The sequence below is a fragment of the Mustela nigripes genome, chromosome 1, assembly GCF_022355385.1.
Source record: "Mustela nigripes isolate SB6536 chromosome 1, MUSNIG.SB6536, whole genome shotgun sequence".
Classification (NCBI taxonomy): Eukaryota; Metazoa; Chordata; class Mammalia; order Carnivora; family Mustelidae; genus Mustela; species Mustela nigripes.
The window spans coordinates 47,861,336-47,874,708 of NC_081557.1; the positions used below are offsets into that span (position 1 = coordinate 47,861,336).

Below are 13,373 nucleotides of genomic sequence, written 5' to 3' on the forward strand. Positions count from 1 at the left end.
TTCTGAAACTAATGAAACTCTGAAACAATATAACACTGTTAATTATACTTGAATAAATTTTTAAAAAGAAAAAAATCATTCTGATAGTTTAGGTAGGGATTTTATTCATACTTTGGTCTTATAACAAAATCTCTTTGATAAATAACTGGATAAGATCTTGTTAGAATTTTATAAGAAATAGAAATAAGTTTGGAGTTTTCATGATTTTTTTATCATTCACAGAAGGTACTTGATATATATATATATGTTACATACATACATATATATATGTATATATATACATATATATATATATATATATATTTTAAGCCTGTGCATGAGCCTGGGGGGAGTTGGGGGAGGGGCAGAGAGAGAATCTTTTTTTTTTTTTTTCCTTTTCAAGATTTTATTAGAGAGAAGGCACAAGGGGTGGGGTAGGAGCAGAGGGGAGATGGAAAAGCAGACTCCCCACTGAACAGGGAGTCCAACAAGAAGCTCAATCCCAGGACTCTGAGATCATGACCTGAGCTGAAGCCAGATGCTTAAGGGACTGAGCCACCCAGGGTCCCCTTTTATTTTGTTTTGTTTTGTTTTGTTGTTTTCAAAGAATGTATTTCCTGTCATTGAACTATGGAATTAGAATCTTGGTTGGAACTTGAACATGTGTATTCTGAAAAACCTTTCCAGGTCTTTCTCATGCACTTTCCTAAGTAAGGATCATTCATCTCAGAGACTCTGGAATATATAATGTCTAGAGAGTTTAACACTTTGAGTTTGATGACTTTGCTTTTGTCTGTAGCTCGAGATCATTACTTACCTTCACACTCTTTTTTTTTAACCCGTTGACATCTATAACTTTATTGAAAAGTCACACCTCTTCACTTTTTTTTTCTCCTGGAACAATGAATAAAATGTTTATCGTTTTGGCTTAATTGGCTTAATTTTAACTGTAATTTGTAGTCTGATGGAACTTTGAAAAAATAATTTTCAGTTTAGACCAGTTATCCTGTTCAAACACAGAATATAAAGAAATACTAAGATCCTTTCCAGTGGTCACCTGATTTAGATTTTATTTTGACTCTAGATTTTCCTTTTTCAGACACTGGCTTTGGCACTACTAGTGGAGGAGCATTTGGAACATCTGCATTTGGTTCTAGCAACAATACTGGAGGCCTCTTTGGAAATTCACAGACCAAACCAGGTAGGGATTTTACTTGGAATATGGTTGGTTTATTCTTAGCTGGTATAGGACTTCATTTAGTGGTTCCAGTCCATGTATTTAACAATTTTTTTCCTCTCCATCTCTCCAGGAGGATTATTTGGTACTAATTCATTTAGTCAGCCAGCTACCTCCACAAGCACTGGCTTTGGGTTTGGCACATCAACAGGAACATCAAATAGCTTGTTTGGAACTGCAGGTACAGGGACCAGTCTCTTCTCATCCCAGAACAATGCCTTTGCGCAAAATAAACCAACTGGCTTTGGAAGTAAGTAGGACATCGTTGGACTTTTGCATCTAATAATTTGATTTGCTTATTGAATATACTCCCTCTTTTTCTTTTCCCTGTGTTCATTTACCCCCTTTCTCCACCAGGTAGCAAAAACATTGGGGAGAGGAAAACCTCAGAATGTATTGAAAAGTTTAATAGGCTGGAAAGGAGGGGGCTACATTGCTCCAAGATTGAAAATCTAAGAAGCACTAGTATTCAAGGGATATTTAGAGGAAGAGTCTCCTGACATAGAATGACCAGAGAGTGGATGAAAAGCCAGGCCAGAGCAATGTCATAGATGTTAAGACAGGAGAAATTCAAGGATGAATGCACATATTCCTCCATATTGTACTGCAGGGACACCTTCTTCTTGCCTTTTTCACATTGGGTATTAGAGACTAAAGCAGGAATAACATACTAGATGTGACATGGTTGCTCTTCCATTCCTCATCCATGGCAGATATTTTGTTTAATTAGGCTCATGGAGTCCAGCATGGGGCTTGAACTCACAACCCTGAGATCAAGACCTGAGCTAAAGTCAAGAGTCGGACACTTAACCGACTGAGCTACCCAGATAGCAGATGTTTTTAATTGATTGCTTCAATTCTAAATGTGGCCTAGGGATAATTCACACAGTACTTTGAGGTAAGCACTACTAGTTGAACAGGTGTTCCCTGTGAGTTGATGCATTCCCAGTGCAAAAGTATAGCAGAATGAATGTTAGCCAACTAGCACTGTTTCACAGAGGGAAAGTTGTGGGGTATTGAAATATTTAACCATGATAATGTAAAATGCAGTCTAACTTGCTAATTCAAAAGAGATGTGACTGTTTACTTGAAGCCATACATTAGGACATGTTTTTAGAAAAGAAATAGCAGTTGCCAGTATGAAATCAGACTCCTCTTAAATTGGTGATTAAGATATAACTTACTATTAAATACTGGCAGATAGCGTTACTGCTTACTGACATTTCTGCACCTTATGTATAACTTCTTGAGAAGTAATATCTCTCTTTGAAAAATATATTCCTTAGATAAGACTTAAATTCACTTTGTGTTATTTTTTGAAATTCAGCTTTTTGGAAAAGTAAGGCAATCAGAATTTATTCTAAGAAATAATCAACATGCCTACTAATTTTTCCATATAATTTTACTGCGCAAAATTTAATGATAATCTGGTTACCCTAATAGGATCATTTGTGTGTTTTGAACTTCTTGGTTTTGTTTAGGTGTTTGTATTAATGTATGTAAATAAAATATACAGTGACCCCTGTTGAAGTCTGTTGTGATGTTTTCAGAAAGACAAGTTCATTCAGCATGTAGTCTTATCAAAAAAGGAGAAATGAGATAAAATTTATGATGAAATAGAGTACCATTTCTTTTCACTTGTCTTCCAACTTTACCCAACAAGAACTTTATAGACACTTAGCTGACAAAGGGATTCAGATTTTATTTCACTTCAGAGTTGGAAGCCTAGAATTATGTATGTGTCTGTATGAAACATGTTTGAAGGTACTTGCTAGGGAGATTTGAAAGAGAGAATTTGAGAATGTGAAAGTAATGCTGCTGTGGCACCACAGCCCAGTTTAAAGATATCTTACAGATTCTTAGACTCTTAACTGGTGCCATCTCATTTTTCTTTCTAATTTACAGATTTTGGAACAAGTACTAGCAGTGGGGGACTCTTTGGTACTACAAATACAACCTCTAATCCTTTTGGTAGCACATCTGGCTCCCTCTTTGGGCCAAGTAGTTTTACAGCTGCTCCTACTGGGACCACTATTAAGTTTAATGTAAGTATTTTCTTCTAGTCTTTGTGGATATTACTCTTCTGTTTGTATATCTCTTTGAAGGATGAAATAAAATTTCTCCATTTTCCACTTATGCATAGTTTTTAGTCTCACTCTTCCTGAAAGTGTTAAGAACAAAATCTCTAAATATTTGTATAGTAGGTATGAAAAGTCATGAAATATTAATCTTGAATATGTGTATTTGAATCGTGCTCAACCCAATCAAATTCATATTCACAAGGTTGATTACAATAGGTAGTATGAGCTTGAGCTTGTATTTACTGCATTCATGACTTGGCTCTGAATAATCATCATTCCTTGTATACATAAAGGAATGAGGGGCAAACTTAAAGAAATTATTGAAAATAGGGCCTCTTTTAAGACAAAATCAGAGAGGGAGACAAATGGTAAGAGACTCTTAATCATAGGAAACAAACAGGGTTGCTGGAGGGGTTGGGGGTGGGAGGATGGGGTAACTGGATGATGATCAGTAGGGAGAGCACATGATGTAATGAGCTGGGTATTATATAAGACTGATGAATCACTGAACTCTTTCTCTGAAACCAGTAATACACAATGTTAATTAATTGAATTTAAATTTTAAAAAATCAGTAGTCTTAAAAAAGAATAGGGCCTCTTAAGGAGATTCAGGGAATAACGCATCAGTATTCCATGTGCCAGTGAAAAATAAAACCTGTTGATGAAATGGCAGAATAGGGCAGTAGAGTTTGATGTTTTCTTCGACTGTTATGAAAGAATGTGGTAGAAGGTTAGAATGGAAGATTTGTTAATGAAAATGTATGGAATACTACTTGATAGAAGATACTTCTTGATGTGATTGGTTGGGAGATATTTAGGATAGGCCAGAGGGCAATTAACCCAAATAAAATCTGGCACAAATAGGTCTTGGCTTAACTTCTTGTTAAAATTTACTCTAGGAAATGAAGAAGTTCTTAGGCAAGGTGGCGAATTCATAATTTAGAAACTGAACTTTATTTTTAAGATTTTATTTATTTGAGATACAGGGACAGAGCACGGTGGAGGAGCAGAGAGAGAGAGCGAGAAGCAGACTCCCCACTGAGCCAGGAGCCCGAAGTGGGGCTCGATCCTAGGGCTCACAGATCATGACTTGAGCCAAAGGCAGATGCTTAACCAGTTGAGCCACCCAGCCGCCTCAAAACTGAACTTTAGAATTTAGAAACATACTGAATTTAGAACCCTAAATTGATAAAAAATTAAATATAAATAATAGTGAAAATACTGTGTGTTCTCTATTAAAAAGTATAGTAATTGAGAAAACTGACAATACGTGTGGAAGTCTTTGGTTACATACATCTACAAATACATGTACAAATCTTTAGTTAGTTGTAGGGGAAAAGCCAGTCTTCTGTATTTCTTTCCTTTTTTTTTTAAAGATTTTATTTATTTATTTGTCAGAGAGCGAGGAGCGAGAATGAGCACAGGCAGACAGAGTGGCAGGCAGAGGCAGAGGGAGGGAGGCCAAGAGGCCTCTGCCTCTCAGCCAAGCAAGGAGCCCTATGTGGGACTTGATCCCAGGATGCTGGGATCATGACCTGAGCTGAAGGCAGCTGCTTAACCAACTGAGCCACCCAGACATCCCTCTTCTGTATTTCTTAATTGCAACAAGTTATAAAGAAGACACTTCAAAAAAATTAAATAAATAAAGTAAACATTTCAGAGCAGAGTAGGAGATAGGACTGAGAAATACAAGTTTAAATGTACATGTTGGGTAAATTGGATAGTTTTTCTTATGCATGTAATCTTAACTGTATATATTTTTTAAAGATTTTATTTATTAGAGAAAGCATGAGTGGGGGGGGGGGCAGAGGGAGAGGGAGAAACAAACTTCCTGCTGAGCAGGGAGCCAATGCAGGGCTCTATCCTAGGACCTTGGGATCATGTCCTGAGCCAAAGGTAGATGCCCAACTGACTGAGCCACCCAGGTGCCCGTTACTTATTTTAACAATTTTTATTTGAGAGCGAGCATTTGTGCACAAATTGGGGGAGAGGCAGAGGGAGAGGGAGAAGCAGACCCCGCTGAGTAGGCAACCCAGTATGGGGCTCAGCCCCAGAACCCTGAGATCATGACCTGAGCCAAAGGCAGACACTTAACTGACTGAGCCACCCAGCTTCTCCTTAAGTGTATTTTAGTAGATAATTAGATGGCTTGGTTAGGGGCTTAATAACTGTTATAACTATTACTGACATTGATTTATTTAGATAACTTTGACGTAAGCAGGGGGAGATCAGAAATGCAGTATATTAAGCACCCTTGAAACTATCTCATTTAGCAGAAGACCTACAGGACTAGTTATTATAGAGTTTAGTGATTGAAGAATTATGTATGTGAGAGTAGGGATTTAGAGTTTGGACTTAAATATTTGCTTCAGACTTTCAAATTTGCCTTTATCTTCCTTTGCAGCCTCCAACTGGTACAGATACTATGGTTAAAGCTGGAGTTAGCACTAACATCAGTACCAAGCACCAGTGTATTACTGCTATGAAAGAATACGAAAGCAAGTCACTAGAGGTCAGTAAAATGCAATACAGAATATCAGCCTAACCTTTTGATTCTATTGGAAAGTAGGTTTTAAAAATGTTTTGATTTTTTTTTTAGGATCAAGTAGCTCACACTGGGTTTCTGTAAAAAACTTAACACACATATTTTTTTTTAAAGATTTTATTTATTTATTTAACGGGGAGCGATCACAAGTAGGCAGAGAGGCAGGCAGAATGAGAGGGGGAAGCAGGCTCTCCGCTGAGCAGAAAGCCGGATGTGGGGCTCGATCCCAGGACCCTAGGACCTGAGCCAAAGGCAGAGGCTTAACCCACTGAGCCACCCAGGTGCCCCACACATATGTTTTAAATTTTAAGTCGGCTCTGTGCCCAGTGTGGGGCTTTAACTCATAACCCTGACAGTGAATAAGTCACATGTTTTAAAAAATTTTATTTATGTATTTGAGAGAGCAAGCATGCAAACACAAGTGGGCAGGGAAAGGGGAGGGGCAGGGAGAGAGGGAGAAGCAGACTCCTGGATGAACAGGAAACATGTAGGACTCAGTTCCAGGACACTGAGGTCATGACTCGAGCCAAAGGCAGATGCCTAACCGACTGAGCCACCAAGGTGCCCCTCCAATTATTTTTTTAAATTAATGTAGTAATTATAAACATCTTGTTTTAGGCAGGGCAATATGCAGCTTGAATATACTGGTGTAGTTCTACTAAATAGTCTTGTGATTTTATGTTGCTCACATTACTTGGGCAGTGTGCGTATACATGGATACGCATGTTTTTAATAAACTCATGGAAAGTCATAAGTGTACCATACGGTAAGTTTTCACCAAGTGAATATACCCATGTAACCAGGATCCACATCAAGTCACAGTGCATTACCAGCATTCCTGATGTCCCCCATGCTCTGACTCCCTAGTGATGATTTCTCCCCCCTTGCAAAGGGTAACTACTATCATGACTGCCCATGTTTTCCTCATTTCAAATTTTATATAGATGAAATCTTACATTACATACTTTTAAGTCTGTTTTTCCACTTTGTGGGATTATCCATGGTATTGCATGAAGTTACAGTTTGTTCATTCTTAACTGCTGTGTGATTGTGTGTTATGTATTTTGAGTATTGACTCTGATTGTAGCTGTTGCTTCCTCTGTATCCCAAATTATACTTGCTTTATTGGAGTGTACAGAAACACCCTGACTTGTGAGGCAAAACTGTTAATGTTAAACTTCATCCCTTCTTCCCCTAGTTTTCTGAGGCCCCTCACCCTATCCCAGCATCCTTCATCTTTTCAGCTAATTTTTATGTTTGGGGTGGGAGTAGATAAAATTATTACATAGCATTTTACTAAAAGGAAGTACTGTTCTTTAGAAAAGAAAATTAAAATTAAGATATGGTTGGTCCTTTGGCCTGTGGTGTTAGTGATTATGGTATGGATCTTAATGTCTACTCTACACTGTTGTAAGTGTTTTTCTGTAATGGTATTAAGTTAATGTTCTATAATTTTCTGTTTTTTAGTCATGGTTCCTATGTGAACATGGAAATTGAATTCTAAATTTAAGTATTTAGTTTCCTAAATAATTTTTTTGGCTGCATGTTAAGAAAGGAAATACGCTTTTGCTTCCTCTAGGAACTTCGTTTAGAGGATTATCAGGCCAACCGGAAAGGCCCGCAGAACCAAGTGGGAGCAGGTACCACAGCTGGCTTGTTTGGGTCTTCTCCAGCCACCTCCAGTGCGACAGGACTCTTCAGCTCCTCTACCACTAATTCAGGCTTTGCATATGGTCAGAACAAAACAGCCTTTGGAACTAGTAAGCACTTGGCACCATATTGAGCCATATTGAGGAGGGACAGATAACTAAACCATAATTGTCATTTTGTGGTAAATGCTGTGGAGAAAAAAAATTCAGGGATGTTGGAGGAATAGAGTATCTGATATATATGTGGGGATGGAGAGAAATAGAGTTTTAAATGAAGATAGTTAAAAAGAGCCTCACTTTGGCCAGCGCGGTGGCGCGCGCCTGTAGTCCCAGCTACTCGGGAGGCTGAGGCAGGAGGATCGCTTGAGCTCAGGAGTTCTGGGCTGTAGTGCGCTATGCCGATCGGGTGTCCGCACTAAGTTCGGCATCAATATGGTGACCTCCCGGGAGCACCGGCCCAGGTCGGAAACGGAGCAGGTCAAAACTCCCATGCTGATCAGTAGTGGGATCGCGCCTGTGAATAGCCACTGCACTCCAGCCTGGGCAACATAGCGAGACCCCGTCTCTTAAAAAAGTAAAAATAAAAAAAAATTAGAAAAATAAAAAAAGGGGCCTCACTTCGATAAGGTAGCATTTGAACAGTGACTTCTCTGAAGAAGGCAGAGAATAAAGCTGTATAAATTTTGGGGGAAGAATATTACAGCCAGAGAAGCTATAAATCTGAAAACCTTGAGTTTTTTTCCAAAGAGATAAGGACCAAGGGGAAGTATTGAGGGATATAAGGACTATATTTTATAGAACTTTGTGGGCCAGGGTCAAGATCTGAATTTTTATTTGAGTTGGGAAGCCATTAGAGGCTGTAGAAAAAGAAGTCATGTGATTATGAGCGAAGGATCATCTGAAGACTGTTCTGTTAAGAATAGATTGTGGTAACTGCATTTATGAACATAGCATAACCTAGAACTTGTGGAATCACTACATTGTACACCTGAAACTAATGTAACATAGTGTATCAAACTACAAAAACTCAAGAAAAAGAAAAAGATTGTAAGGGGGCAAGGGTGAAAACAAATCCTTTAGGAAAGTTGTTGCTTTGTTCACATGGGAGATGATGGTGGGTTGGTTAAGGAGATAGAGGTGGTAATAATGTCAGATTTTAGGCCCAGTTTGTATGTAGAACTGATGGAGTTTGCTATAGATTGCTTTGATGTGAAATGTGAAAGAGGAACGTCTAGGATGATGATTAAATTACTTTAATACAAATACTACTCCTGTATAGGTAATACGTATATATGATAAAAAGTTCATGAGACACGAAAAAGTCTGTAACCAAAGTTAATCTTCTTTCCCTCCCCCAGCTTCCATTTTTCCTCCATAGAAACAAGCTCTAAGTTAGACTTTTTCATGACCTTTTAGAGAGATTTATACACCCACAAATACACAGATAAATACACGTTTAAGTGGCATTTAACATTCATTTCAGTACTTATGTTTTGTGATATAGTTTAGCCATGTATTCATGATTGAGTACAGTGTATCCTATGCGGGAATTATAAAGAGAAAGCCTCTGTTCTCAAGAAAAACTTAGTCTGACAGGGTTGAAATACACGTGCAGATTTTGAGTGTAGTGTGGTATCTTGTAGAATAGAAAGTTTTGGACTCACAAGAGGAGAAGAGTTGTTGGGGTCAGAATATTATTGTAGGAATTAAAGTCTGAACCAAATCCAGGTTAGGTGAAAAAGGATGGGAAGTGAAATGGTTATCTTCTTGGTCGTGAATGAATGTAGGGTAACTTAGGTATTTAAGAGTAATAAGGCTGTTGCAGTAACTGAGTAATGTAAGGTTTGAGGGTTTGGGTGTTTTTTCCCTCCATTTATTTTTACTTTCCTTTTTTTCTTTTTTTTCTGAAAGGTACCACTGGATTTGGAGCAAATCCCGGTGGTCTCTTTGGACAACAGAATCAGCAGACCACCAGCCTCTTCAGCAAACCATTTGGCCAGGCCACAACCACTCAGAACACTGGCTTTTCCTTTGGTAATACCAGCACACTAGGACAGCCGAGCACCAACACCATGGTAAGGAACCAGGCCCTTAGTTACCTCCACATCTTACATTTACATAGCTAAGTAATGAGACTTCTAATCATGTCAGACTACAAGTTCTTAGTTCTTAAGGGTTGATGGTAAAGAAAAGGGCAAAATGTAAATAATTAAAACCTGTACTCTAGTACAAGCTCTACTCTGAGCAAGTTGCTTATTCTTTCTGAGGATATTTCAGTAGGAGCTGCTTAATGTGCTAGAATTGGCCATCCTGAAGGCTACACCTTAGGACATTGGTTCTGTCCACATTCTATAGAGTAAGAAGAGAAAATACTTATAAATCACTGGCTATATTTGAGCGTGTTCTTTCACCTTGTTAAGTGTGGGGTCAGGCAAAGATGTGTAATTCGTGAAATAAGAGAGCATTAAAACTCAGAGCCATTATTGGATAATTGGTACTTCTGTGCAAAAAAGCAAGAGGAAGGAAGTACTTAGAATCATTGCCATTTTATTTCTGAGGACTCTTTTAGGGAAGAGTAAAATTAAGATTAATTAGAGGTATGATTTATTGATTTGGATTCTTGGTATTTAACTGGACTTTAAGTTAAAGATACTTTACCTGATTAAAAAATAATTACAGCCAGACCACAAAATCTTAAAAATACTGGCAGACAAAATTCAGTAACATATTAAAAGGATTATAACTGTGACCATGAGGGATTCATCCCAGAATGTTTGTTAGGCATAGAAAAATTAATAAACCAGAAAAATAAAAAAGGGATGCCTGGGTGGCTCAGGTGGTTAAGGTTCTGACTCTTGATCTGAGCTTAGTTCTTGATCTCAGGGTAATGAGTTCAAGCCCACACTGGGGAAGGAAGGCTGGATGTGGAGCCCACTTAAAAAAAAAAAGGATAAAAGAAAAGAAACAGAAAAAAACAAAAACCTCATGATGGCCTCAGTAGGTACAGAAAAAGTGTTTTGACACCCTTTCATGATAAAAACATTCTAAAGAGAATAAAAAGGAACCCAGAATAGCCAAAATAATCTTGAGAAAGAAGAAAGCTGGAAGACTCATGTCTCAATTTTAATGTTTACTATAAAGCAATAGTAATCAAGATTGTGGTACTAACAGAAGGCTAGACATACAGATCAGTGGAATAGAGTTAAGAGTCCAGAAATAAACCCTCAAATTTATAGATAATTGATTTGCAACAATAATACCAAAACAGTTCTCGATGGGGAAAGAATAATCTTTTCAACAGATGGTGCTAGGACTATTTATTTGTTTAAGGGAATGTATGAGTGGGAGGGAGGTGAGGAAAGGGAAGGGGAGAAGCAGACTCCATGCTTAGCACAGAGCCCAACATGGGGCTTGATCCTGAGCTGAAATCAACATTTGGACACTCAGCTGACTGAGCCACACAAGTGCCCCTAGGACAGTTGATTTTTCAATGCATAAAAATGCAGTTGGAAAAAAAAAAAGCAACTGAACCCTTTCTTACCACTATTGTAGCAGCTATACACATTAACTCAAAGTGGATCAAATACTTAAATAGCTGAAGCTATAATTTTTTTTTTTTAAGATTCTGTTTACTTATTTGACAGACAGCAAAAGAGGAAACCCAAGCAGGGGGAGTAGAAGAGGGAGAAACAGGCTTCTGGAAGAGCAGGGAGCCCAACTTGGGGCTTGATCCCAGAACCCTGGGATCATGACCTGAGCCAAAGGCAGACACTTAATGACCAAGCCACCCAGGCACCCCTGAAACTATAATATTCTAACAAGAAAAGGAGTTAGATAATGGTTTCTTAAAAGTGACACCAAAAGCAAAAGAAAAAAATAGACTGGACTTTTACCAAAATTAAAACTTGTGGGGCAAAGGAATACCATCAAGAAAGAGAAAAGAACACCCACAGATGATAGAAAATACTTGTAAGTTATATATTTTATGAAGGATTTGGATTTAGAATATGTAAGTAACTTTAATGATTCAGTAAGACAATAACCAATTAAAAATGGGCCGAAGACTTGAATAGGTATTTCTTCAAAGAAGATAAAACAAATGGCTAATGAGCACATGAAGAAATACTCAACTCTGGTAGTTACCAGGAATGTGCAAGTCAATACCACAGTGAGACACTACTTCCTATCCAGAAAGGAGGCATAAAAAAGCTAGACCATAGTATTTTCAAAAATTGGAGAAATTTGGGACGCCTGGGTGGCTCAGTTGGTTAAGCAGCTGCCTTCGGCTCAGGTCATGATCCCAGCATCCTGGGATCGAGTCCCGCATCCGGCTCCTTGCTCGGCAGGGAGCCTGCTTCTCCCTCTGCCTCTGCCTGCCATTCTGTCTGCCTGTGCTTGCTCTCGTCCTCTCTCTCTCTCTCTGATAAATAAATAAAAAATCTAAAAAAAAAAAAAAAAGTTTAAAAAAAAATTGGAGAAATTGGAAACCTTATACATTGCTGGTAGGAATGTGAAATAATGCAACCACTTTGGAAAATGGTTTGGTGTTTCCTCAAAATGTTACACAGAGTTACGATTTGACTGAGTAATTGTATACCTTGGTATTTCACCAGCAGAAATGAAAACACAAAACTTTGTACACAAATGATTATAACATAGCCAGAATGTAGAAACATCTCAATTGTCCATTAGTGATGAATGAATTAAAAAAATGTGTATTCATACAGTGGAATATTGTTCAGCCATAAATGGAATGATAAATGCTACAGTGTGGTTGGACCTTTTAAACATGGCAAATTTAAACAAGTTAAGCCTTTCACAAAGGACCACATTTTATAGGATTCCATTCATAACAATATACTCAGAATGGACAAATCCATGGAAACAAAAAGTAGATGAGTGATTGATTACCTAGGAATAGGGAGTGATTCTTAACTGGCCTGGGCTTTTTTTTTTGGAGTGAGAAAAATGTTCTAAATTTAGAGAGTAGGGATAATTGCTTAAGTCTGAAGGGAAGAAAACCTGAATAATGAACTTTAAGTGGGTAAATTTAATGGTATATGAATTATGTCTCAGTAAAGCTGTTTTAAACAACACTGTGTTTGGGACACCTGGTTAAGCATCTGACTCTTGGTTTGGGCTCAGGTCGTGATCTCAGGTACGTCAGATTGAGCCCCACATCAGATTTTATGCTAAGTGGGGAGTCTGCGGGAGATTGTCTCTCCCTCTCCCTCTTATCACTGCCTTCCTACCTGCCATGTGGGCTGTGCTCTGTCTGTCTGTCTCTCTCTCAAATAAATCTTTAAAAACAAACCAAAAAACCAACACTTGAATTCTCAATTCAGCAATAATAGTCCATTAGTGCAGTATTTTTTTGTTGTTGTTGTTAACTAATGCATGAATAAAATACCTTCTTAAACATTGGGTGATTGTGAACTTTGCTTATTTGAAACAAGTTAGTTTCTCATCTCAAATTAAGAAGACTTAGGATGCCTGGATGGCTTAGTTGGTTAAATATCTACCTTCAGCTCAGGTCATGATCCCAGGACCCTGGGATCAAGTCGCACATCAGGCTCCTTGCTCAGTGGGGAGCCTGCGTCTCCCTTTGCCTGCTGCTCCCCTTGCTTGTGCGCTCGCTCTTTCTCTGACAAATAAATAAATAAAATCTTTTTTTTTTTTTAAAGATTTTATTTATTTATCTGACAGAGAGAGATTACAAGTAGGCAGAGAGGCAGGCAGAGAGAGAGAGGAGGAAGCAGGCTCCCTGCTGAGCAGAGAACCCGATGTGGGACTCGATCCCAGTACCCTGAGATCATGACCTGAGCCGAAAGCAGCGGCTTAACCCACTGAGCCACCCAGGTGTCCCAAATAAATAAAATCTT

At 38.3% G+C, this 13,373-nt stretch overlaps 1 protein-coding gene across 7 annotated transcripts in view; it reads left to right on the forward strand.

Annotated features, from left to right (window-relative positions):
• Positions 1-13,373, forward strand: part of NUP98 (nucleoporin 98 and 96 precursor) — a 121,404-nt gene that overhangs the window by 20,347 nt on the left and 87,684 nt on the right. For 6 of the 7 annotated variants that reach the window (XM_059409779.1, XM_059409768.1, XM_059409808.1 and 3 more), the window contains 6 exons: positions 1,079-1,180; positions 1,290-1,466; positions 3,122-3,261; positions 5,702-5,809; positions 7,422-7,602; positions 9,403-9,566. In XM_059409779.1, the coding sequence (XP_059265762.1) occupies positions 1,079-1,180; positions 1,290-1,466; positions 3,122-3,261; positions 5,702-5,809; positions 7,422-7,602; positions 9,403-9,566 (872 nt within the window). The remainder of the gene's footprint in view (positions 1-1,078; positions 1,181-1,289; positions 1,467-3,121; positions 3,262-5,701; positions 5,810-7,421; positions 7,603-9,402; positions 9,567-13,373) is intronic. The other variant, XM_059409799.1, reaches the window with a different exon arrangement.